Source organism: Artemia franciscana, chromosome 10 (genome assembly GCF_032884065.1).
Source record: "Artemia franciscana chromosome 10, ASM3288406v1, whole genome shotgun sequence".
Lineage (NCBI taxonomy): Eukaryota > Metazoa > Arthropoda > Branchiopoda > Anostraca > Artemiidae > Artemia > Artemia franciscana.
In genome coordinates, this window is record NC_088872.1 from 8,447,488 (window position 1) to 8,473,173 (window position 25,686).

At 34.6% G+C, this 25,686-nt stretch overlaps 1 protein-coding gene across 2 annotated transcripts in view; it reads right to left on the reverse strand.

Moving 5' to 3' along the window:
• The window catches only part of LOC136031737 (alkylglycerol monooxygenase-like), a 70,127-nt gene that overhangs the window by 23,895 nt on the left and 20,546 nt on the right, over window positions 1–25,686 (reverse strand). For both annotated transcript variants that reach the window (XM_065711443.1, XM_065711444.1), the window contains exons 4-5: window positions 9,555–9,658; window positions 848–1,010 (exon numbers count right to left, since the gene is read on the reverse strand). In XM_065711443.1, the coding sequence (XP_065567515.1) occupies window positions 848–1,010; window positions 9,555–9,658 (267 nt within the window). The remainder of the gene's footprint in view (window positions 1–847; window positions 1,011–9,554; window positions 9,659–25,686) is intronic.

The window sequence follows — 25,686 nt, forward strand, 5'->3', positions numbered from 1 at the left end:
TGAAAACGTGGGTGAAAAAACTAAAAGTTCGAGTTGCCTTTTTAAGTAACCAAAAAAATTGGAGGGCAACTGGGCCTCCTCCCCCGCTCCTTTTTTCTCAAAATTGTTCGAACAATACTATGAAAAAGCCATTTAGCCAAAAAAATAAATATGCAAATTTCGTTTTAATTATTCATCTGCGGACAGCCTAAATCAAAACATACATTAACTCAGAAACGTTCAGAAATTAAATAAAAAAAAACAAGTTTTCTTAACTGAAAGTAAGGAGCGAGATTAAAACTTAAAACGAACAGAAATTACTCCGTATTTGAAAGGAGCTATTCCCTCCTCAATGCCCCGGTCTTTACGCTAAAGTTTTTGCTGTTTTAAAATGTAGAGTTGAGAGAACGAGTAAAACTTTAGCGCAAAGAGCGAGGCGTTAAGGAGTGAACAGCGCCTTTCTGTGCGTTTTAAGTTTTAATGCCGCTCCTTACTTTCAGTTAAGAAAACTTGTTTTTTTTATTTAATTGCTATAATAGAGACAGTGACATGATATTTTTCTCTCATGATCTCTCTAAGAGGTGACCTCTAGTGAAGAATAAAGTACTTCGTATACAACGAAAGATAGTATTTTGGTGCTTTTACTTAAGGAAATATCGCAATAAAGCAAGTAATATTTTTTGTAAGCATTAAATTTTTCATAAATAATAATATCAATTTTTTTTCACAAGTATCAAAAAGGAGGACTGATAACATTTTAATGCTTTTTTTCGAAAAAAAATCACAAAGAAACAAATAATTTTTGGAGATGGATTCACTTTTGGAGTAAAATGCAAAATACAAAAAAAAAGGTGAAAATGACACAAACCATGATGAACACGGTGATGGCTTGGTGTGTTCAATATATATTCTAATGGTCCTATATTGTCAATAAGCTCTGTGTGGATCCAGAATTGGTATAAAAGATTGAAACTACCATGTACCAAAAAATGGGAAGGTGGAATGAAAAACGCCAGAGGTACGTAGAACATCTGTAAAACAAGTATATAGATAATTAATTTGTGCTTTTTATATAGACAATATACCCGCATAATTGGATTAAATCCTTGAGTTCTAGAAAAAGTTAGATAGATACATGCAACTTAATTAAAATACATATTCGGAAATCTGATTTGCGTTCTAGTCTTAATTTTATTTGTGATAATTAATTTGTATTCTGATAATTTAATTCGAATTCATTTGTAATAATTAATTTCATTTAGACAATTAATTTGTGCTTTTTATATAGACAATATACCCGTATAATTGGATTAAATCCTTGAGTTCTAGAAAAAGTTAGATAGATACATGCAACTTAATTAAAATACATATTCGGAAATCTGATTTGCGTTCTAGTCTTAATTTTCATTTGTGATAATTAATTTGTATTTTGATAATTTAATTTTTATTCATTTATAATAATTAATTTCATTTAGATAATTAATTTGTGCTTTTTATATAGACAATACACCTGTATATACCCAAAAAAATGGGAAGGTGGAATGACATAACGCCAGAGGTACGTAGAACATCTGTAAAACAAGTATATAGATAATTAATTTGTGCTTTTTTATATAGACAATATACCCGCATAATTGGATTAAATCCTTGAGTTCTAGAAAAAGTTAAATAGATACATACAACTTAATTAAAGTACATGTTCGAAAATCTGATTTGCGTTCTAGTGTTAATTTTCATTTGTGATAATTAATTTGTATTTTGATAATTTAATTTGTATCCATTTGTGATAATCAATTTCATTTAGATAATTAATTTTTGCTTTTTATATAGACAATATACCTGTATAAATGGATTAAATCCTTGAGTTCTAGAAAAAGTTAGATATATACATACAAACTTAATTAAATTACATGTTCGGAAATCTGACTTGCGTTCTAGTTTTAATTTTCATTTGTGATAATTAATTTGTATTTTGATAACTTAATTTGTATTCATTTGTACTAATTAATTTCATTTAGATCATTAATTTGTGCTTTTTATATAGACAATATACCTGTATAAATGAATTAATCCTTGAGTTCTAGAAAAAGTTAGATATATACATATAGCTTGATTAAAATACATATTCGGAAATCTGATTTGCGTTCTAGTCTTAATTTTTTTTTAGACACAAAGAAGTTCTATAAATACGGGTTAAACATTGGAATCTTAGGTTTGAATATATGACAGAGGTGTAAATCTACAGGGATACAGAGTATGCATAAAATTCGAAATTAGTTTGCGTTTTTTTTTCAATAATTTTTTTTTAATCTAGCAACAAAGTTTATCAAAGAAAAGTAAAGAGCTATATAGAAAGTTAAGATGAGCAGAAATGAAGTCCTATATTAGTTCAAACTTAAAACCACCAGAAATGATTATCAAAGAATACTTGAAGCAAAATACGACCATATATTAAAATAAATTACCACATCAAACTCAAAAATAACAAATACTGGTATAGATAAAACAAAAAATAAATCATAAGATGAGTGAAAATTTTACGTGAGTGAAAAATCAAGCAAACTTAAAAAGCACAGAAATAACCGCAAAGTAGAGTTTGCCCCCACTCCCCTTCACTAACCGTAACCTTACGAATTTTATGGCATTATCTGTATTGTATTGAAAACTTTTTTACATTGAATAGGGTGCTTTAATTTTTCTAAGCATTTAGGAAAAATCAAATCACTATAATAATTAAGATTACTGAAAATAACAAATGAAAATAAACTGAATGCTTAATATATAATGACACTAATTCCTGAAAATCTTAGTAATTCAAGATTCTAGAATTTACAAGTGGTAATGTTTAATCGTTCAATGTTTCAATTGTAGAAAAAGTGTTTAAAATGTATTTGGTTTTCAGTAAAGTGAAAACAACGTGATAAACCTTTTATTGTTTACTGTTAGGCAAGGGGACTTGTCAAACTCCCGTTTGCATTAATTTTTGTTAGTTTTAAGTTTGGGTAAGTGTAATACTTAAATACTTTAGTTTAAACACTACATACTAATAAAGTAACAAAGATAAAGGGCCGAAGTTACGTGGAATCTCTGTTTAATAAGTCCATGTTTGAATAATCTGTATATGTGAAGTTTCGGTTTTATACTGGCTATATGTATGATCTATGATTATTACACCCTGGGCCGCACCTATCACGTCTAGAAGCATTTATGTTGGACCTTTTGACTGTTTTGGCTAAACGGTCAATCTTAAAATTTTAGGCCAATCGATATGCCTGATTAACAATACACTCAAAAGCAGCAAATGCTACGATTCTACACGGATTAGCCATAATCCGGATGAATTTTTTTCTAAAAAAAAGAAAAAAAAATTATGATACGCTCCTTAAAGACTATCTCGAAATACTTTGCGCAATTCTTCTTCAAACAAAGTACAACATGTCTACTTATTTGCGAAAAAGAGGCGGTAGGGAGAAGGAATCTTAGAGCAACTAGGCTACAGGTCTACTTTGTTCTCTGAAGTCATACAGATTAATTGACTTGCATAATTTTACTTGCATGACGTTGACTCCCTTTCTGATAAGAAATTGGGACTAGGAGGAGTAAGGACGGATAATTAAAAGTTCATTGATATCTCTTTATCAATGAGAACTATCAAAGTTTAGGAGGCACATGCAAAACCAATCTTTTGCCTCAGTATCAAACACAGAAATGAATAGCGAACTTATCCAAAATAATCCCAAACAGTTAAGTTTGTAAAATTAGATGTCAGTTCTCTTGGAGCCATGGAAAACTGCTCCTTTTTAAAGCTTTAAATTTTCTATTTTAGAATAAAAGAAAGTTAATTCATTGGGATATTCTCAGTCCAAGATCTTAAGAATATAAATTTCGAGCTGATCGGAAAAAAAAGTTTTTGGGCCTTCCGACAACGCTTTTTTTCGTCTACTTACTTTTTTCCCAGGATGTATGGCTAGAAATCCTTAGAAATCAATATCATGAATATCAGAGCCATACTTCAAAATGTTTTCGCAGTAACATGGTGTTTTTTTCAAGCATAAATAGTAAAAATCTACTTTTTATATCAAAAAGCTTTAAAGCGAAAATAAAGCAAATTCGAGATACTTCATTCAGCAGAAGTTTCATTGTAACAATTAGGATTGAGCCACAAAAAATGGGATTTCCAAGCCGATATCATATGCACTGCGGGGAAAAGTAGGGGAAAGATACGGAAAAAAAATGGTCGAACCAGGAAAAAATTGGTACAGAAACTATTTTTGCACCACTGTGTTCAGAAAAGAGAGCTCTACAACATATCAAAAATCTAAATCTCCATCCCGTTGCGAAATTCCCTTTTTTTCACGTTTTTTGCGCCTATTTTTTAGATATTTCCAGAATCCGAGAATGAGGAACCGTGAAAAGAAAAGTAGTTTATTGATGGTTTCCCTTTTAAGAAACGATTGTTTTTGTGCTCTTTTATTAGACAGAAACATCACGTTTAATCATTTAATTCTTTTTTATGTTTTGTTTTTGTATGAAGTAAAAAAAAAAAAAAAAAAAAAAATCAAGCGACACACGATCACGGGGTATTTTTCGAAGAGGAGCACGAATTTTTCGGTTCAGAATGAGGGTTTTCGTTGTAACATTCACCGACAGCTCACTTATTCCCAGTTCTCTTTTTTAAATGGCTGAGACCGCAGTTTTATGTCCCCTTTGTGAACGTTCAATAGACACCTCAGAATCGTCGGTACTGGCAGAAAAAGGAGCTACGGCGATCAATGAAGCTAGCAAAACGAGAGGTACCAGCATCTCGGTCGAGGCAGGGAACCAAGTCCATGTTGCTTGCAGAAAGACTTTCACAAACAAAATATACCTGTCGAAAATTGAGAATGAGAGACGACGAACCTTGCAAGAAAAGACGGAAGCAGAAAAAGTGGTACTCCGATGACGGACTCCAAGTTTCAACTTCCAAGAGTGTTGCTTTTTCTGCACTACAAGGATAAATCTCCACACTACCCACAGAAAAGGACACGAGTGGTACAAGGTTCGGACTAAAGACTTTGAAGAGAGTATAAAGGCAGTGTGCAAAAGCCGTGATGATGATTGGTCAAATAACTTTTTCCGCCGAATATGTGCAGTGTCAGACCTGCACGCAGTTGACGCCATTTATCACGCAGCCTGTTCTTCTATGTTTCGATTAAATAAGAGCCTTCCAGCCAGATTTGCGACGCAAGAACTTTTTGGAATACTCGAAGATACTGAGCCAGATAAAAAACGTCCAAAAAGGGGGAGGCCAGGTCACGATGAAAGATATCAGGCGTTTTTGAAGCTGGCTACTTTTTTCGAAGAAAATGACAAAGAACAGTATACAGTCAGTGAACTTGTTGTTAAAATGGGAGAGCTTTTGAATGGGACAGACCTTGAACCGTACTGTAACAAGTACTTGAAGAGCAAGCTTCTGGAATATTTCAGTGACCAGCTAGTATTTACAACTATTGACGGTAAGGCTGACGTGGTGACATTCAAAGAAAAAGCATCAGCGATATTCCAGAATTTTTATTACTTGGACAAAACCGATAACGAAGAGAGTGAGAAAATCAAGCTTATTAGAGCAGCAGCAAAGATTATCAAAAGTGATATCAAAGGACTGCCAGCACAGAAGGAATCATATATGACCGCAAAGCAGATTTCTTCTGGAGAACAGCTGGAAGGCTCTCTACCTGATAGCCTAATGGTGTTCTTAGATGAAATATTCGTTGGAACCGATATTTCCTTCAAAGTGCTTGCCATTGGCAATTCCATCGTTCAGGCAGCTCTCCCGCTTGCCCTCATTTGTCCACTGCAACTAGGCTTAGCAGTGCAACTGGATCACCATTTCAAGTCCAGATTTCTTATTGACACTTTACACAGCCATGGATTCTGCTCCTCCTATGCTGAAGTCCAGAAATTTAAACGCTGTGCATCAGTCCATGATGACTCTAGCCTTGCAGGAGTTACCTCCGCACATGCTGTGCAGCATGTAGCTGATAATGCAGATCACGATGTTTGCACGATGGACGGAAGAAACACTTTCCATGGGATGGCTCTGCTAGCAACAGTCACGCCTCCTCTCATTAACAGCCGATCGCCCATTCCGAGAGTTGAAGTTTCATTAGATGAAGTAGCCCAAAAAGGAAAAATTCCCATCTACCCTTACCGCTTAAGTGAGACAGTGCTTTCAAAGGTGCAATATGAGAAGATCCCTGGCAAAAATGTCAACGACCCGTATGCCTCACTCGATCAGCTCTGGTTAGCTACCGGGTTCCTGAATGTCCCAAGGCCGAGCTGGAATGGATTCATGCAGTCAGTTTTCTCTAACCAAATACATCATGAAACGGGAAACCTTCGCAGCAAGGCAAGCGTCTTGTTTTTGCCCATGATGGACCTCTTCTCTTCTACATCGAGTTCCATGGAAGGTAGGGTCAACCATCAAGGTCATCTTTGCTTCATACGTCCATTACGTACAAGCAAGGTACCCTAGTGCGATCGTTGTGTTTGACGGATATGAAGGTGGTCCAGCAATCAACGATGCTACCCATTTACGTCGAGCAAGGATGGTTGGCCGCCAAGTCTTTTTCACCGAAGAGATGACCCTCTGCATGAAGAAAGAAGAGTTTCTTTCATGTAAGACAAACAAAGGACGTTTCCTGAAGCTGCTCGGCAACCATTTGGAAGCCGTTGGTTTCCGAATTTTCCACTCGGAAGGAGACGCCGACGTTCTGATTGTAGAAAAAGCCGTAGAAGCTGCTAGTCTTACAGACACAATCGTGGTTGCTGATGATACTGACATCTTAGTTCTTCTGATCAGTCGATCAGATTCGCGTTCCGGGCGTTTATATTTCTCACCTGAAGCTAAGTTTGGCGGTACTAGTTCAGCTTGGGACATTAGTGAGATGAAGCAGAAGCTAGGAACAGATGTCAGCAATCTGATACCGTTCTGTCATGCCGTGCTGGGTTGTGACACAACCTCTCGCCTTTACGGAATAGGAAAAGGCAAAGCCGTTCAGCTGCTACTTTCCAACAAGAGTTTCAGGGACAGCGCTGCTATATTTGGCGACAAGCTCGCATCGCTTGACGATATTGTGGCAGCAGGAGAGCGAGCATTGTTGATACTGTACGGTTGCCCTGATGTTTCGAACCTGGACACTGCCAGAAAGCTAATCTTTCACAGAAAAGTGTGCACTGCCACCACTTTCGTGCATCCACAAGAACTGCCACCGACTCAGGCAGCAGCGAAGTACCACTCGCTACGTGTCTACTGCCAAGTTCAAATCTGGCTCGGGAACCCAGTAGACCCTTTACGCCTAGGATGGAAACTGCAAGATAACGAAGTTTTTGCGCCAATAAAAACAGAGCTCCCTGCCGCTCCGTCTCAGCTGCTGAAAATTATCAAATGCTCGTGTCGTATTGACGGCTGTGATAGTGAAAAGTGTACCTGTAAGAAAAACGGACTTGAGTGTACTATAGCCTGCCGTACCTGTAAGGGAAGCTCGTGCAACAATTCGAAGTTTCAAGAAGAAGAACTTAGTGAAGAAGAATAACAGTTAACTGTGATGATGAAAAACCTAGTTCCTACATTTTGATGATGTGCAATTTTTGTATATTTGAAAAATAAGATAAAAGCTTTTCTCTGAACACATTAAGTTAGAACCTACCTTGTCTCATGGTGTTTGGCGCTGAGGTGTTTCGTCATTCCTGTTTATTGTTGTTTAGTCTTTTTTTTTCCAAGCCTTTCGTTTACATAGCCAAATAGACTACAACGCTGGTAAGAGTTTTTTTCCCCTAAGACACAGTTTTTTTCCCCATTTTTTTTTTTTTGCTGATAAATATTTTTCTTTTGGTCAGGTAACGAAATGAGTATCAGAAATGAATTCAGAGCCAAAAGCTGATCTAAAAAGATGTGTAAAACATTATAGTTTACGTTTTTAATTTTTTTCCCGGTTTTTGAGAAAATAAATAAAAAAACATTAAAAAAAAACAATTTCGCATCGAGCTAGAGATTTAGATTTTTGATATGTTGTTAAGCATTTTTTTCCGGTCCGGATGGTGAAGAAACCATTTCTGTACCAATTTTTTCCTGGTCAAAACTTATTTTTCTCCTACTAATTGTAACAATTAGGATTGAGCTACAAAAAATGGGATTTCCAAGCCGATATCTTATGCACTGCGGTGCCACAATGCATCTTACTGTCGCGCAGATAATTCTTTAACTGTCTAAATTCTTAGTTTTATTGTGCAGTGAAACAAAAATCTTGCATAAGAAAATTGTAACTTTTGAAGTTACTAACTAAATGGAGTTAACAAATTGTTAAAGCTTAAACTCTTACAGACGAAATGCTATGACGAATTTAACTAATTAGTTTTGTTTATTTATTTTTGCTGTTCTAAACGGCAACACTGATGAGAAGGTGATGCTGCTCTAAAAACTTCATAATTTTGACACAATAAAAAGAAAAATCCCAGGAATGGTAAAAAGGATTTAGATGGGCCCAAGAGGCAAAAATTGGGCTATTTTAATGTCCTTGGTGCATTGAGAACATCCTTAACAATATTTCTAAGCGTGAGGATTTCTAAGCGTCCTCTCAACTCAGGACTGATCTTTGCAGTCCTTTTTCATTAATTCAACTTTTGTATAATGCAACTTGGGAATTATTACAACTTGGACTCATTTAAATTTATTTATTGACACAGCAAATAAATAGCACAAATAGGTTTGACACAATAAAATAGCTAAACACAAAGCGCAATCGTATTTAAATTGAACGTTCATCGCGTGAAGGTCGAACTTCTCACATTCAATTCACTATTGAGCCAAATAGGCTCCTCCAAATGAACTGAGGTAAGGAGACAAAATTCAACTTTGTTCAAAATGGTCTGAAAGAGCTCTCATTAGAGTTTTGATAATTCGGGATTATAATGCAATTACTTTACAATTAGAATGTGATTAAAAGCCTTGGCCCCCCTCCTTTATCTTCTTTATTTTAATTTACTGTTATTTAAAAATATAAAACTAAAAAAATAGAATTAGGAAAATTTTTCTAGATACAAATATTGTAGATTTAAGAAAGATTTAAGATTTAAGAAATACCTTAGAAGCTTTTCTAAGGTATAGTATTTTGTTTATTGTTTTCGCCTCCTGAAGAATTTGTGAGATAAGGAAGGTTTCCGAATCTTGAAACAGGGTGTAAATTAGTTTTCCTGAGGAAAGACCGTTTTAAAAGAAAAAGGGGGTTGCAACCAAATCATGAATTTTAAGCAGATTAGTTTTTGTCGCCTCCGGAAGAATTTTTGAGTTGAAGAAGAAACAATTTCGACATCAAGTACACAAATTCTTCCCAAACATAGACAGCTTTGAAGAAAAACAGTGTATATAAGCCAACATCCCAAGAAGTTCAATTCTTCTATGACTAAGAATCAAAACAAAGTTTGATGATCCTTGAAACAAAATTTACACACATTCCATTAGAATTAGCCTTCACCTATATCAAAGACAATGACTATGGTCTAGAGACTGTTTCATGGTGAATAAAAGATGAGCTTACCCAGGTACACCAGCCTTGAAATACACTTTGTCTCAAAGCCGTTGTCAAATCATAATGTTCTGAACTATGGTGAACTTGATGCGCAGCCCAGAATAAATTAATTTCTAGAACAATTAAATATTGAATCAAATAATCGCAATACTTAGGTATATGTATGGGTAGATGTAAGTTTATATACTACTACTACTACTAACAACTCACTGTAGCACAAATCCTCCTGAGGCCAACACAGCTACACACACTCCTCCTCCTCCATCCTAATGTCATCAAAGCTTCCGTCTTTACATCCTCCAGGAACTTCCCCATTTCCTTACATTTTTCTTTACGACATCTTTGGCCAAAATGGCATGTGATCTTGAAAAAAATCACACTATCGAATCCAGCATATCAGAGAACCCTCTTGTAGAAGTTTCAAGCTCTTATATATAACTGTGCGTAATTTTGTAGTTGTTTTGGTTTTAGAAGAAATATCAAGGATGTGTGATTATTTCTTTGTTTTGTTGTGCTTTTCTTCCTTTGCACCTAACCAATGGTCCTAGAAAATAGCGAGAGGGCGAACAGATGAAAAAGATTGAACCACATGAAAACGACGTTATTTGCCATTTTGTTGCAATAAACTAGGATTTTGCCCCAAAGAGGTCAGCATCACTATCAAGTGAAAATTATGGTATATCCGATGGATCTGACGTATATTTAAAATGAAACAAGTTTTTTTCAACTGAAGGTAAGAAGCAACATTAACACTGACAAGGGAATATAAATTATTTGTTATAAGAGAGGGCTGCCTCCTCCTCAATACGGATCTCTTCACACTAAAGTTATTAAGCGCTTTAAAAAAAGTTTTTTATTCTAATTGAACGGTCCTAATTGAAGTCATTTTTCAAGTTGTGGAACAAAAGGTCTAAATCTAGTGTAAAGGACGGGGTACTGAGGAAGAGGCAGCCCCGCTCATTTACGAAATAATTTCTGTTCGTTTAAAGTTTTAATGTTGCTCCTTACTTTCAATTGCAAAACTGTTTTTTAATTTCTTTAATTTCTAATTTTTTTTCAAATAACGCCGGGAAACTCACATCCCCATCCGTGGAAATTCCCCTTCCCCGCGAAAAATTCTTCCATGGAAAATTCTACCGCTTAAAATTTTCCCATAAGAATTCAAACGATCAAGGTTCTCATTTTAAAGCTTGATTTAATTAAGTTGATTTATTTGTTGATTTACATCATAATAACAAGATATTTTCTAGTACTATCAAAACTTGTCTGATATTATCCAAATCTAGCACAGTGCTATCATAAATGTATGTGGTATTATCAAAATCTTGCCGAGTATTGCCAAAATCTTGCGTGGTATTACCAAAATCTTGTCTAATATTTTGAGAATCCTCTTTGGTATTACCAAATCTTGTAAGGTAATAACAAAATTTTGTGTGGCATTATCAAAATCTTAACTGATATTGACGAAAAAATTTCTAGTACTTTCAAAACTTGTCTGATATTATTCAAATTTAGCTTGGTGCTATCAAAATCGTAGGACGTATTATCAAAATTTTGCCAAGTATTACCAAAATTTTGCTTGATATTATTAAGATCTTGTCTAATAGTATCATATATCTTGCATTGTATTATCAAAATTTTGTATGGTATTACCAAATCTTGTCGTAACATTATAAAAATCTTGTCATATATCATCGGAATCCTCTTTGGTTGAAAGAAATCTAGAGAGGTAATAACCGAATTTCGTGAGGAATTATCAAAATCTTACCTTATATGAACAAAATATTTTCTTTTACTATCAAAACTTGCCTAGTATTATCCAAATCTAGCATGGTGATATCAAAATCAAATGTGGTTTTATCCAAATCTTGCCAAGTATTACCAAAATATTGTGTGATATTATCAACATCTTGTCGGATATTTTGAGAATCCTCTTTGGTATTACCCAAATCTTGTAAGATAATAAAAACATTTTGTGTGGTATTACCAAAATCTTAATTCTCCTGATATTATCGAAATCTAGCATGGTGCTATCAAAATCATATGTGGCATTAAAATAATTTTGTATGCTATTATCAAAATGTTGTCTGATATTATCAAACATCTTACATTTCATTATCAAAATCTTGCGTGGCATTAACAAATATTGTCTAGTATATTATGAAAGTAAATAATGTAAAAAACATTTCATTATCAAAATCTTGCATGGTATTACCAAATATTGTCTAGTATTATCAAAATCTTGTCAAATATTATGAGAATCCTCTCTGGTATTATCCGAATCTTATATGGTATTATCTGCAATCCTTCATCCACAGAATTTGCCCCAGCCATCTCAACCCTTCTTTCATTATTGCCCTAGAAATTAAGATTGAATCGTGCTTTTCTTAGAGCCTACTATTTAAAATACGTCAGTCAACCGGATACCCTATACAATCCGTAGGTAATCTCTCTAGAAAACATCTAGCAAACCTTCATCCTCTTTTCAGAGCACCTATGATTCCAAGCCACATTTGACCACTATCACCAGTGTAGCTTCCATTATTCTAATATCAGTTTGCAGACTTATCTTCCTATTCTTCCAAACTTTTTTCAACTGTGAGAAAACACCCTGAGCATTGGTTATGCTACTTTTAACATATTCACTGCTACCACCTTCTTTACTAATAATACTAACAAGGTAAGTGAAGCTGTCCATCTCATCAATCTTTCCGTTACCAAACTCACCTTTTCATCTTCACTTATTCCTAGCTTTACTTATTCTTAGTGACAAGGTGGTTTCACCCCTTTCCCCATTTTTCACACATCGACACTCTTTTATAATATGTGATTGCAAATTGAGAGAAAAAAGCTTGTTATTCTTATTAAACAACTATTTCTTTTCAGGAGGCGTTCTTAAGGAATTAGGACAAAAAAGTTAAAACTTTAGCGCAAATAGCAAGGTCTTGGGGAGGTGGAACCCCCTTTCATACACGTAATAAATTCTATCCGTTTAAGTTTTAATGTTAATTTCTGTCGAAGAAGCTTGTTTTATAATTAAATTTTTTATCGCTTTTAGTTACACAGAGAAATCCGGCTCCCCAGCCCCGTGAAAAATTCCTTTACCTACGGAAAAAAGCCAACGTAAAAATGCCCTACACCTTTACATGGGAGTTCCCACAAGACAATTCCATTGTTGCTTAAAATTCCACCAAAAACATTTCTTACAGATGATCTGAGGTGAAAAAGTTTTCTTAGCATACTTTCATTTGAAAAGACTAAAATTTCTGATTGTTCTTAAAAATCATGCCGGTAACCCCCCCCTCTCAACGGAAAAGTTTCTCAGCAAAAAAGTATCAAAAGGGTGATTTCGAGTAAAGGTCTTTTAGGGGGGGGGGGGTTCAAGAGAAACTTTAAAAACGTATCAAAAATGTGAAATTAGTATGGACTCCCTTCCGATTTCTGGGAAGATTTCTGGTCTACACTGTTATTATGAAAGTAAAAAATATAAAAAATTTCTGATTAAAAACATTTCATTATCATAATCTTGCATGGTATTACCAAATATTGTTTATTATTATTAAAATCTTGACAAATATTATGAGAATCCTCTCTGGTATTATCAGAATCTTATATAGTATTATCGAAATCTTGCAAGTTATTAACAAAATATCGCGTGGAAATACTAAAATCTTACACAATATTAACAAAATATTATCTAGAACTACCAAAACTTGTCTTATATTAACAGAACAAGCATGTTGCTATCAAAATCGTACGTGGTATCATCAAAATTTTGCCCGGCATTATCAAAATCTTGTCAGATATTATGAAAATCCTCTTTGGTGTTATCAAAATATTGCAAGGTAATAACAAAATTTTGTGTGGTATAAAAATTTTTTTGCCAAGTATTACCAAAATCTTGTGTAGTATTATCAAAATCTTGCCTGATATTATAAAACATCTTGCATTGCATTATCAAGATCTTGCCTAGTATTATCGAATATTCTTTACTATTATCAAAAATTTTGTCTGATATTAAGAAAATCCTAATATAATAAAAAAATTTGTGTTTTATAATCAAAATCTTACCTCATATTAACAAAATGTTTTCTAGAACTATCAAAACTTGTCTGATATTATCCAAATCTAGCATGTTGCTATCATAATCGCATGTGGTATTATCAAAATATTGCCAAGTATTGCCATAATCTTGCGTGAAATTATCAAACTCTTTCCAGATTTTTATGAGAATCCTCTTTTGTATTGCCAAAATATTGCAAGGTAATAATAAAATTTTGTTTGGTATTATCAAAATCTTACCTCATATTGACAAAATATTTTCTGGTACTATCAAAACTTGTCTAAAATTATTCAAATCTAGCTTGGTGCAATGAAAATTATAAATGGTATAATGAAAATTTTGTCAATTATTGCAAAATTCTTGTTTGGTATTATAAAACCTTGTGTGATATTATCATACATCTTGCATATCAGGTATTATGAGAATCTTCTTAGGTATTGCCAAAATTTTGAAAGGTAAAAAAAAATTTGTGTGGTATTATCAAAATCTTACCTCATTTTGACAAAATATTTTCTATTACTGTCAAAACTTGTCTGATATTATTCAAATCTAGCTTGGTGCTATCAAAATCGTAGATCGTATGATCAAAACTTTGTCAAGTATTACCAAAATCTAGTTTGGTATTATCAAAGTCTTGTCTGATATTATCATACATCTTACAGTGCATTATCAAGGTTTAGGTTCAAGGTTCAATCGGGTTTAATTTAAAAAAAGGAAATAACTAAACTTAAAGTACACTGCTCTGTGACAAAACTCACGTTGAGACCCATAAACATAAAATATTCTTCACTAACACGCATTACGGCTCCCACTTCACTCTTCGACACAACCACACGCCTCCTCATTATATACTTTTTTTATCTTAACCATAGGGTTCCTCCCTCCCTCCCCGGACGTACAACCACCTCACCTGAATATACTAAAATATCTAAACTTCATCTAATTAAATTTATCTTTCTTTTTTTATCTTTCACTTATTGACCTTTAAATAAATATTTATTTTAATTATACCATGCAATGTTGCATGGTATTACCAAATCATATCTAATATTATCAAAATTTTGTCAGCTATCATAAGAATACTCTTTGTTATAACAGAAATATAGTAATGTAATAACCAAATTTCCTATGGTATTATCAAAATTTTACCTCATATTAAAAAAAAAATTTCTAATACTATCAAAACTTGCCTGATATTATCCAAATCTAGCACGGTGATATCAAAATCATATGTAGTACTATCAAAATCTTGCCAGTATTACCACAATCTTGTGTGATATTATCAAAATCTTGTCAGATATTATGAGAATCTTCTTTGTTATTACCCAAATCTTGCAAGGTAATAAAAAAATGTTATGTGGTATTATCAAAATTTTACCTCATATTAAAAAACATTTTCTAGTGCTATCAGAAATTGTCCTGATTTTATCCAAATCTAGCATGGTGCTATCAAAATCGTAAGTGGTATTATCAAAATTTTGTCAAGTATTACCCAAATCGTTTCTGATATTATGAAACACCTTACATTGCGTTATCAAAATCGTCTAGTATTGCCCAATCTTGTCTAGCATTATGAAAATCTTGTCAAATATTATGAGAATCCTCTCTGATATGATCGACATCCATAGTTATTAAAAAATACTGAGTGGAAATACTGAAATCTTATCTGATATTAAAAAAATGTTTTCTGGAATTACCAAAACTTGTCTGATATTAACAGAACAAGCAAGTTGCTATCAAAATCGTACATGGTATTATCAAAATTTTGCAAAGTATTACCAAAATTTTGCGTTGTATTATCAAAATCTTGTCGAATATTATGAAAATCCTATTTGGTGTTATCAAAATATTACAAGGTAATAACAAAATTTTGTATGGTATTACAAACATTTTGCCAAGTGTTACTAAAATCTTGATTAGTATTATCAAAATCTCATCTGATATTATCAGACATCTTTCATTGCATTATCAAAATCTTTCCTGGTATTATCCAATCTTGTCTAATGTCGTCAAAATTTTGTCAGATATTATGAGAATCCTAAGGTAATAAAAAAATATTGCACTAGAAAAACATTTTCTAGTACTGTCAAAACTTATTGGTACTGTCAGATATTATTCAAATCTAGCTTGGTGCTATCAAAATCTTAAATGGTATTATCCAAACATTGTCAAGTATTGCCAAAATCTGCGTGAAATTATCAAAGGTATTATCAAAATCTCGCGAGTGATTAACATAATCTTGCGTGGAAACATCGAAAGCTTACCTGATACTAAAAAAATATTGTTTGGAACTACGAAAACTTGTCTGATATTATCAGAATCAAGCACGATGTTATTAAAATTGTGCCTGATATCATCATCATTTTGCCTAGTTTTACCAAAATCTTGTGTGGTAATTTCAAAATCTTTTCAAATATTACGAAACTTCTCTTTGGTGTTATCAAAATCTTGCAAGGTGATGACAAAACTATGCGCGATATTATCAAAATCTTAGCTCATATTGACTTAATAGTTTTTACTACTATCAAAACTTGTCTTATATTATACAAATCTAGTAAGGTGTTACCAAAATTTTATGAGGTACTAGCTGTTGGCGTGGCGCTCCGCGCCACATCAACACCTAGTTGGTGGGGGCACTTTGCGCCCCCTCCCCAATCCCCCCCACGCGCGTAAGGCGTTACGCGCCATATTAGTTACGCGCCATTGTAGTTGTGTCCCTGTGTACCACCTGTGAATATAGATAGATATATATATGTTTTTAACTGCGTAAAACTTGCGAATATACAACATTCTTCGCTGTCCCATTGTTTGTGCATATACAAAGCCTTATATACTTTTAATAACGTCATATGCAAACCCTCTTTTTACAAACAAACATGCATATATACAACTTATTTTTATATAGATAGATAGATAAATAGATATACATATACACTATAAATAAACTACGTAAAACTTGCGAATATACAACATTCTTCGCTGTCCCATTGTCTGTGCATATAAATAGATTGTCAGGTTTACCGACCCTCGAACATGCAACGTACAATTGTCCATGGGAAATACAATCTGTATTAAGATCTATACCGCATTTTTCTAATGATTGCCCTTGAGCTTTTATTGATGGTGATTGCAAATACTAATCAAATCGGGAATTGCTATCTTTTAAATTGAAAAGGCAGATCCATTGGAATCATGGGAATAAGAGGAATAAGAACAGCCTCACCCTCAAAAGGCCCTGTCAAGATTGTTGCCTCTATTACGTTTTCCAATATTTTTGTACGGCAAGTCGCGTGCCATTGCAAAGCTTTGGTAGGTTAATATTTCGTAGCAGTATTATTGGTACGCCTATTTTTAGTTGTAGCGCGTGTGGTGGAAACCCTGGGAGATCTAGGGAATTTAAAAATTCAGATGGATAATTAACCGCTTCATTTGGTTCCAGAACTGTGTCGACTGACTTGTAAATTACTTCCTGGTCTCAAATCTTGGTCAAAATAATATTGTTAATTTCGTGGACGTCTTTATTCTTGGCTGCAAATATCGCTCGTTCTCTGAGCCATTTGCGATTTTTATAATTGGTTATAATACTCTGAAATACCTTTTCAACTAATTCATTTTTGGACGTCACTAAATTAAATAATTCAGCAGGCAGTTGTATACGTCCTGAAATTGAGTCTACTGGGAGCTTTTCGTTTCGAATTGCCAGCAATTGATCTGAAAATATTTCACCAGAGTCATCGTTTTGCAATCGGACACGCATATTTATAGTTCATTTTAATGTCTTTACAAGTGCCCATAAATTAGAATTTTTCAGGCAAGAATTCATTTCATCCACAGGGGATGTATAGGTAATGTTTGCTGAAATCTCCCGCAAGCAATATTAATGTGCTGCCAAAGGGTTTCGAATTTCCTCGCAAATCTTGCAATGATTGCTCCAGAGCCTCGAGCGATTTTTTGTGTGCCATTGTGCACTCATTCCAAGAAATAAGTTTGCATTGCTGCAATAATTTACCCATCCCAGATGATTTGGATATATTCCACGTGGGAGTTTCTGTAGAATGGAAATTCAGAGGTAATTTCAAAGCGGAATGAGCAGTTCTTCCACCAAGCAGCAACGTTACGGCTATTCCGGACGACGCAATTGCCAACGCTGTCATTTTTTGATCGAATTGATGCCAGAATCAATTTTATCACAAACGTTTTACCAGTACCTCCTGGCACATCCAAAAAGAAAATTTCTCCAACGTTGTTATCTACACAATGCATTATCTTATCATAAATGTCTTTTTGCTCAGACGTTAACTTAGAAATATTATTTTGTATATACGACAATAGATCACTCGTGTTGTAACTTTATTCACGATCTAATTCTAGACATGTCAAAAGAGCAGCGTTACGATTAGGTGAAGGAATTCCCAAATCCTGAAGAGGTTTGTTTGCCATACATACGCGCAAATCTTCAATAATAACTAAAGTGTAGTTATGAATTTATGATGTAAAATCAAAGGTCATATCTAACGTCTCTAAATGTTTTCGATGGAGTATATCCTCGGCCATTTTCGATTTATATTTCTCCCATAACTCTGTAGGAGCTGAAGGATAGCACGAAGTTAGTATGATTCCAAGCAATGCACGAATTTGACTTGGAGTTGACGTTTCGCACGCGTCATTGATGCAGTTATCCCAGTGTTGGTCATTCTCCAATAAATTCAGAGCTTGGCATGCACTACGGTAAGTGTCATGTATAGTACCGTTTACAGTTCTCAAATACTCAAAGGACGTCGGACTGGGTACATTCACCAAAAGCAGGCGGAGAAAGAAGCATTCATGTTGATTGGGGTGAATGGTGTAGAGTCTTCCTATCGCGGTATTTTTGAAGATGGTAGGTTGGCCGTCGACTGACTTACCCTGTTATCGAAGTTCAAATGATTTCTTTTTAGCATTCCACGTGTAATACGAAGGTACTTCAGTATACAGCAGTTTTTTTGCAAAAAGAATCATTTTGACACAACGAAAAGAAAGCAATTAACGTTGTATCCGGTGGATTCGGAGCTCTTTGTTGCACTTTGGTTTCCAAAAAATAAACACGTTGTCCATTCTGTAAATGCACCGCTAAGTGAACAGCAGCTGGACTTCATTCATGTATCAGAAATGAAAGAATTCGCCAAACAGCTTCATTACTGCTTATGCATCTTCCAGCCTGATATTGTACGATTTCATCGATATCACTGATTTCTGACTGCAAGCTAAAAACTGCCGTGTCGCTGCCTTTGTTGACGTATTTACATATGTATTTGATTGCCTTCACGGAGTTACAGTATTTAACGTTTATGTGAGCATTAAATGTTTTTGATCATAAAGGTGAATATGGAACAACCCACTGGTTATCTACTTCGATGGTGGTACCGTTATGCTTCTTTATTATTGCTGTTTTACCGCCATCTTCAGTAGATCTTCTTCTATATTGCAAGTAACCATCGTTGCCGGTAATTGTTCTGGATACTAAAAGTCGAGGATATTGCTTTCTGCACCTTCCTTTGGCCATGCATGGTGATTTTTCAGTCAGTGCACCGCAAGGTCCATGTATCATACTTTTTACCAAAATATCATATAAGCCCTTATCGACATTTTCATCAGGTATTTCAGCGGAAATCATATCGTCAATTTCATTAGAAGTAATCTTATCATGTAGCCAGATTAAAATATGTGTGTGTGGCAATCCTCGTTTTTGCCATTCCACTGAGTACATCCAGCATCGCACTGACCCAAACACTTTAAGTTTAACTATGTAGTTTATCAGTGATTTCAACTTTTGCCGGAAGACACTGGCCATAATGTCTTGTCTATGAACCACCGATTGTCCTTGAAGTTAAGCTGCTGTATCTCGTCCCAAGATTGATTACATGTAAATGTAATAAATAAATCTGGACGACCATAGAGACGAAAATAAGCAATAGCATATTCATGCATATGACGGGGACTGCCAGCATATGACGAAGGTAATATCGTTAATCTTCCAACGTTAGTGGTATTACATTCATTTACAACTGCATCTCGCAAATGAATGTATTGTTCATAGCGGTGCTTGGTCTGATTCAGACGGATAAATAGCAAATGTTCTGATTCAATCTTTGCATACATATCAACGATGTATTGGGGAAACAATTGACGGCATTTTAAAATATAATTTTCGTCTTTAGGACGAATCATTAGTCTATAGGAATAATAATTCATCGCACTACATTTCTTATCCATTTGTTTGTTAGTGGTTGGATCTATCAATTTATTATTAAAGTGATAGCCGTCGGCTCCATCCCAAAAAATGATAGGATATAGTAGGGAATCATAGCATCGATGAGTTTCAGCAATTCTTACCAACTGAGCGCTTCGCTTATGAAGAATAGTATCTCGAGATAAAAACTGATCACTGACCATAACGATTGCCATTTAGTCGATAGTTGGAGCATTGTATCTACGCACATGTTCGCCAATAGGTGTTTTGTCAGCTGAAATAACAATTTTATGCGTATCAGTAGGCATCACATCGATTGCTGTTTTGAACAGGCAAACTAAATCATTGTTTTCGTGGAAAAGATGTTGCAATTGGCAAACGATAGACCTTTCAACATCGGGAGAAGTTTTGCAACGTGCATTCAATTCAGAATTGCTATCACTGATTGTAAAAATTTATGATTCTTACCTGAGAATGGTAGAAGGGACCTTGCTCTATGATAAATTTGCCCTTTTACTTTGAAAGTAGGCATAAATTTATCTTGATTTTCAATTTGGGCCCCAAACGACGTCATTTGGAAACATGAGCTATATTTTCGAATGTTCGATAATAAACGCTTAGATACTGACGTAGTTCCAGTAATCAAAGTCTTCAATGGCTCTGGTGGTGCAGCCAGTTGAGTAAGTTTAACTTTTCCTGAGGCGCAACACATTCCCATTGTTTCACCATTAAATTTCAAGGCCTTGCAATATGGTCAAATTTTAGACATAGTCCCGATTTGAACACATTTACTCAAGCTATAATCATCGACTGGGCTGTACCAGAATGCCAGGCGATAATTTTCAGGTTGCTCTTTTTATTCCTCGGCAGGCTTTCTTTTGGTAATTTCTCTTTGAGCCGTGAGCCTGTTTTCACGTTGCTCTTGTGATTCCTCGGCACGATTTTTTCTGGTAATTTCTCTTTGAGCCGTGAGCCTGTTTTCAAGTTGTTCTTGTGCTTCCTCGGCACGATTTTTTGGTAATTTCTCTTTGAGACACAAGCCTGTTTTCACGCTGTTCTTGTGATTCCTCGGCCCGCTTTCTTTTCTTACTTTCTCTATTAGCCGCAAGCCTTTTGACATTAACTCTTTGAGAAGCTTCCTCGGCTGTTTCTTCTGCCATTGTAGGATTTATACTAAAATTTCTCTTTGAATTAACTCTTTGAGCCGCTTCCTCGGCTGTTTCTTCTGCCATTGTAGGATTTTTACTAAAATTTCTCTCTGAATCGCCCCCTTATATACTTATAATGACGTCGTATACAAAGCCTTATATACTTATGATGAGGTCATGTGCGTACAAACAAACGAACATAATGACGTCATATACAAAGCCTTATATACTTATGATGAGGTCATATGCGTACAAACAAACAAACATACAACTTTTTTTTATATATATAGAAGATTATCAAAATCTTGGCAATTATTACTATAATCTTGCGTGGTATTATCAAAATCGTGTCCGATATTATGAGCATCCTCTTGGACATTATCATAATCTTGCCAAGTTTTACCAAAATCTTGCGTGCTATTATCAAAATCTTGTCAGATATTATGGGAATCCTCTTTGGTATTACCAAAATCTTTCAAGCTAATAACAAAATTTTGTGTGGTATTATTAAAATCTTATTTCATTTGAACAAAACATTTTTGAACTACCGGAAATCTTGTCAGATATAATGAAAACTAAATATTTTAACAAACTAGTTTCTTGTACTAAAGAACTTGTATTATATTATCCAAATCTAGCATGGTTCTATCAAAACTGTATGTGATATTATCAAAACCCTGCGAAGTATTACAAAAATCTTGTATGGTATTATCAAAATCTGTTATGGTAGTACCAAATTCTGGCGAGTTATTAAGGAAATCTAATATTTCCTTTATAACTCGTTAACGAACCTATTAAAAATCCTTATCATAACACCAAACAGGAAAGGAACATTTTTATTGAAACAATGTTACATACCATATTACATATTATTAACATCATTGAACAACTTTGGACATTTTGAATCGGTTTCATAAAAAAATTGTTCAGGTTCTCTCTTAGTAGTGTAGCGATTCTATTTTCTTAGTTCATAACCAGTAGAATAGTCATTAGTCCATTTTGAATCATACACAATTTTTACTATGATGTCATTTACATGTTTAATATGCGTCTTGTCATTGGTATTATTAGGTTCATTGACTGTATCTGTTGGTATACGATCAATGGTACTAATAATGTTCACTTGCACTTTGTCATTCATCGATTCGTTCTTATATTCCTTGGTGAAATAATCTACCAATGTCAACAACCTTTTTATTTTTCTTACGATTTCACTGTCTATTGCCACATTATTTTTAGATAGTTTATACTCTTGGCATATAGACAAGATATGGTTAACGATATTGCTAGATTTGTATGCCTGTCTTCTTTTGACCTTTTGTTGAATGATAATGCCTGAAAATGGCGATGGGTTTTATCAATTTGTAAAGTATTACCCACACAATGAGCAAAAAGTTGTCCCTCTTCATCCACTAATAGTTTCAGGCTTGCGTTCTCTTTGAGTGGTATCATTTCTTGATATCTCACTCTCGCATATCCACCATTAGTAATGTTTGAAACTCCGAAGAAAACTAATCTCTCGCTGTGACGACAATGCACACACAAACTCCCGTATTGTTACCACTAGTAGTTGTTTTATGGTTTAAATTTTTGTCCTTGTCAGCATTCATTGCTGTGACAACTCTATCATGTGCACAAACTTTCTTAGAATATTTCATCTTCACTTTTAATGGATGATGTAAACATTTATTCTTCCAATATACAAAAAATACTTATTTAAGTCATACAAAAATCGAGGTTTTGTCGACGACAAGTCATAGAGTACCAAGGGAGTCAGCCGCACAAAAAAATCAAATGAAAGCTAGATACTTTCAGTGAGTTTTACATTAAAAGTCTAGATGGCAAGACATTTTCAATACCTCAAGTGCTACCATCTTTCGAGCTTAGTTTTAGATTACTGCATACCTTAGTGGGCCGGCACGATAAGTGAACCTAAACGAACCTAACTTGAAAGCAGTTAGCTCAATTTGCTCTATCTTAAAATTCAGTTATGCTACCATCTTCCACAAAATATTTTGTTAATATAAGGTAAGATTCTGATGTTTCCACGCAAGATTTTGTTAACAACTCACAATATTTGATATTAGCTTATAAGATGTTGATAATACCAGAGAGGATTCTCATAATATCTGAAAAGATTTTGATGATACTAGACTAGATTTGGTAATATAAGGTAACATTTTGATAATACAATGCAAGATGTTTGATAACATCAGACCAGATTTTGATAATGCCACACCATATATTGGTATACTTGGAAAAATTTTGATAATACACATACGATTTTAATAGCACCAAGCTAGATTTGAATAATATCAGACAGGTTTTCATTGCACTTGAAAATATGTTTCCAATATGAGGTAATATTTTGATAATATTGCAGCATAAACATTGAGGCGTTGAGGAGGGGATGAAGGCGATAGCCCTTTTCATATATAGAATAATTTCTGTTCGTTTTACGTTTTAATGTCGCTCCTTACTTTCAATTAAAAAAATTTGTTTTTTATTCAATTTCTGGACGTTTTTCAACTAATGCAGGTTCGAATTTGGGTCATCGTACAAGAAAAATAAAAATAAAATAAGCAAATTAATTTTGAAATATTTATTCCTTATATGAAAGGATGCCCCCTCCTCATTGCCTTTCTCTTTACGCTAGAGCTGTTACCATTATGAAAATAGCTTCCTATAATAATTAAAAATTCCCAATGTTTCAGTAAACGCTCTTAAGAAATTGGGACAAACAGTCAAACTTCAGCGTAAAGAGTAGGGTAAGGAGGGGGACACCCTTCATATATGGAGGGGGCAACTCTTCCCCACATAGAAATCTCCTTCGGTGAATTTCCATCCAACTTAGAGTAAACCTTCTCCCCGTCAAATTCGCTCCAGACAGTTCCATTATCGCTGGAAATCCCTCACCCTGTAAAATTGCTTGCAGACGATTCAGCCTGACAAATTCTCTTTAGCTTCGTTTTATTTGAATAACCCTTTAATCTTTAATCAGTTTCTCAATCCCTCCAAAGATGCCTCATTCCGTGGAGATAATTTTCCAGAAATCAAAATACGTTCAGTTTAGCTCCCGGATGATTCCGCCGGAACATCTCCACATGAAAAATTGGCAGAAACCGTAATACTTCCGGGCCGGCACTGATGTTTTCAATAATTTGCATTTGCTGTTAAAATATTTATAATATTCAATGCTACTACTACTACTACTAACAACTCACCAAACCACCAAACCACCTGAGGCCAACAGAGCTACGCATGCTCCTCCTCCATCCACATCTATACAAAGCCTCTCTCTTTACACCCTCCCAGTAAACTCCCTTTCCCTTAAAATCTTTGTTTATGATATCCTCCCTCCCCAACTGCGGTTGACCTGCTTTCCTTTTAGCCCTAGACGGTTGGCCGAAAAGGACAATCTTTGATAATCTGCCATCCTTCATCCGCAGAATGTGCCCTAGCCATCTCAACCCTTCTTTCACTATTGCCCTAGAAATTAAGATTGAATTGTACTTTCCTTAGAGCCTACTGTTTAGAATACGTCAGTCAGCCGGATACCCCGAACAATCCATAGGTAATCTCTCTAGATCACATCTAGCAAATCTTCATCCTCTAGTCAGAGCACCTATGATTCCGCGCCATATTTGATCACTATCACCAGTGTAGCTTCCATTATTCTAATTTCGGTTTGCAGACTATTCTTCCTATTCTTCCAAACTTTTTTAATTGTGAAAAAAACCCTGAGTCTTGGCTTTTCTACTTTTAACATCTTCACTGCTCCCACCTTCTTTACTAATAATACTAACAAGGTAAGTGAAGCTGTCCATCTGATCAATCTTTTCGTTACCGAACGTCACCTTTTCATCTTCACTTATTCCTAGTCTTAGTGACAAAGTGGTTTCACCCCTTTCCCCATTCTGCACACACCAACACTCTTTTATAACAGGTGATTGCAAATTGAGAAAAAAGAAAGCTTGTTATTCTTATTAAACGGCTATTGTGTTTCAGGAGTCGTTCTTAAGGAATTAGGACAAAAAAAAAGTAAGAACTTTAGCACAAAGAGCAAGGTCTTGAGGAGGGGGAACCCCCTTTCATATGCGTAATAATTTCTGTCCGTTTAAGTTTTGATGTTACTTTCAGTTGAAGAGAAACTTGGACTTGGGGTTCAAGAGAAACTTTAAAAACGCATCAAAAATGTGAAATTAATATGGAGTCCCTTACGATTTCTGGGAAGATTTCTATTCTACGCAGTTACTATGAAAGTGAAGAATAACAGTAAACCGCAAAATGAACTAAATTTATTCCGTAGAGGAGGAGGATTGTCCCTTCCTCATCCGACCTCCACCTCAAAGTCGCAGAAACTTCAGAGTGTGTTCATTGAATCAGAATTTGAGATCTGTAGTCCTTTGCGTGGGGTGAAATTTTCCAGGCGAGGTCTGTGGAGGGTTATTTTCTGTAGGGTATTTTCCATAGGGATGTCTTCTGTAGGAGATGAGTATTTTCCAGGGGGTTAATGCTGGTCATCGAATAAGGACAGTAAATATAAAAAATAGAACGCTTTATTTTTTAATAAGAAAAAGTATCAAACGAGGCATGTTCAATGCCAATAAAAGTCGGAAAGAACAGAAACGTCTAACAATAAGAAAAATAAAGTATTGTGACTAATAAAGTGAAGAAGAGAACTTGAACAAAAATCAATTC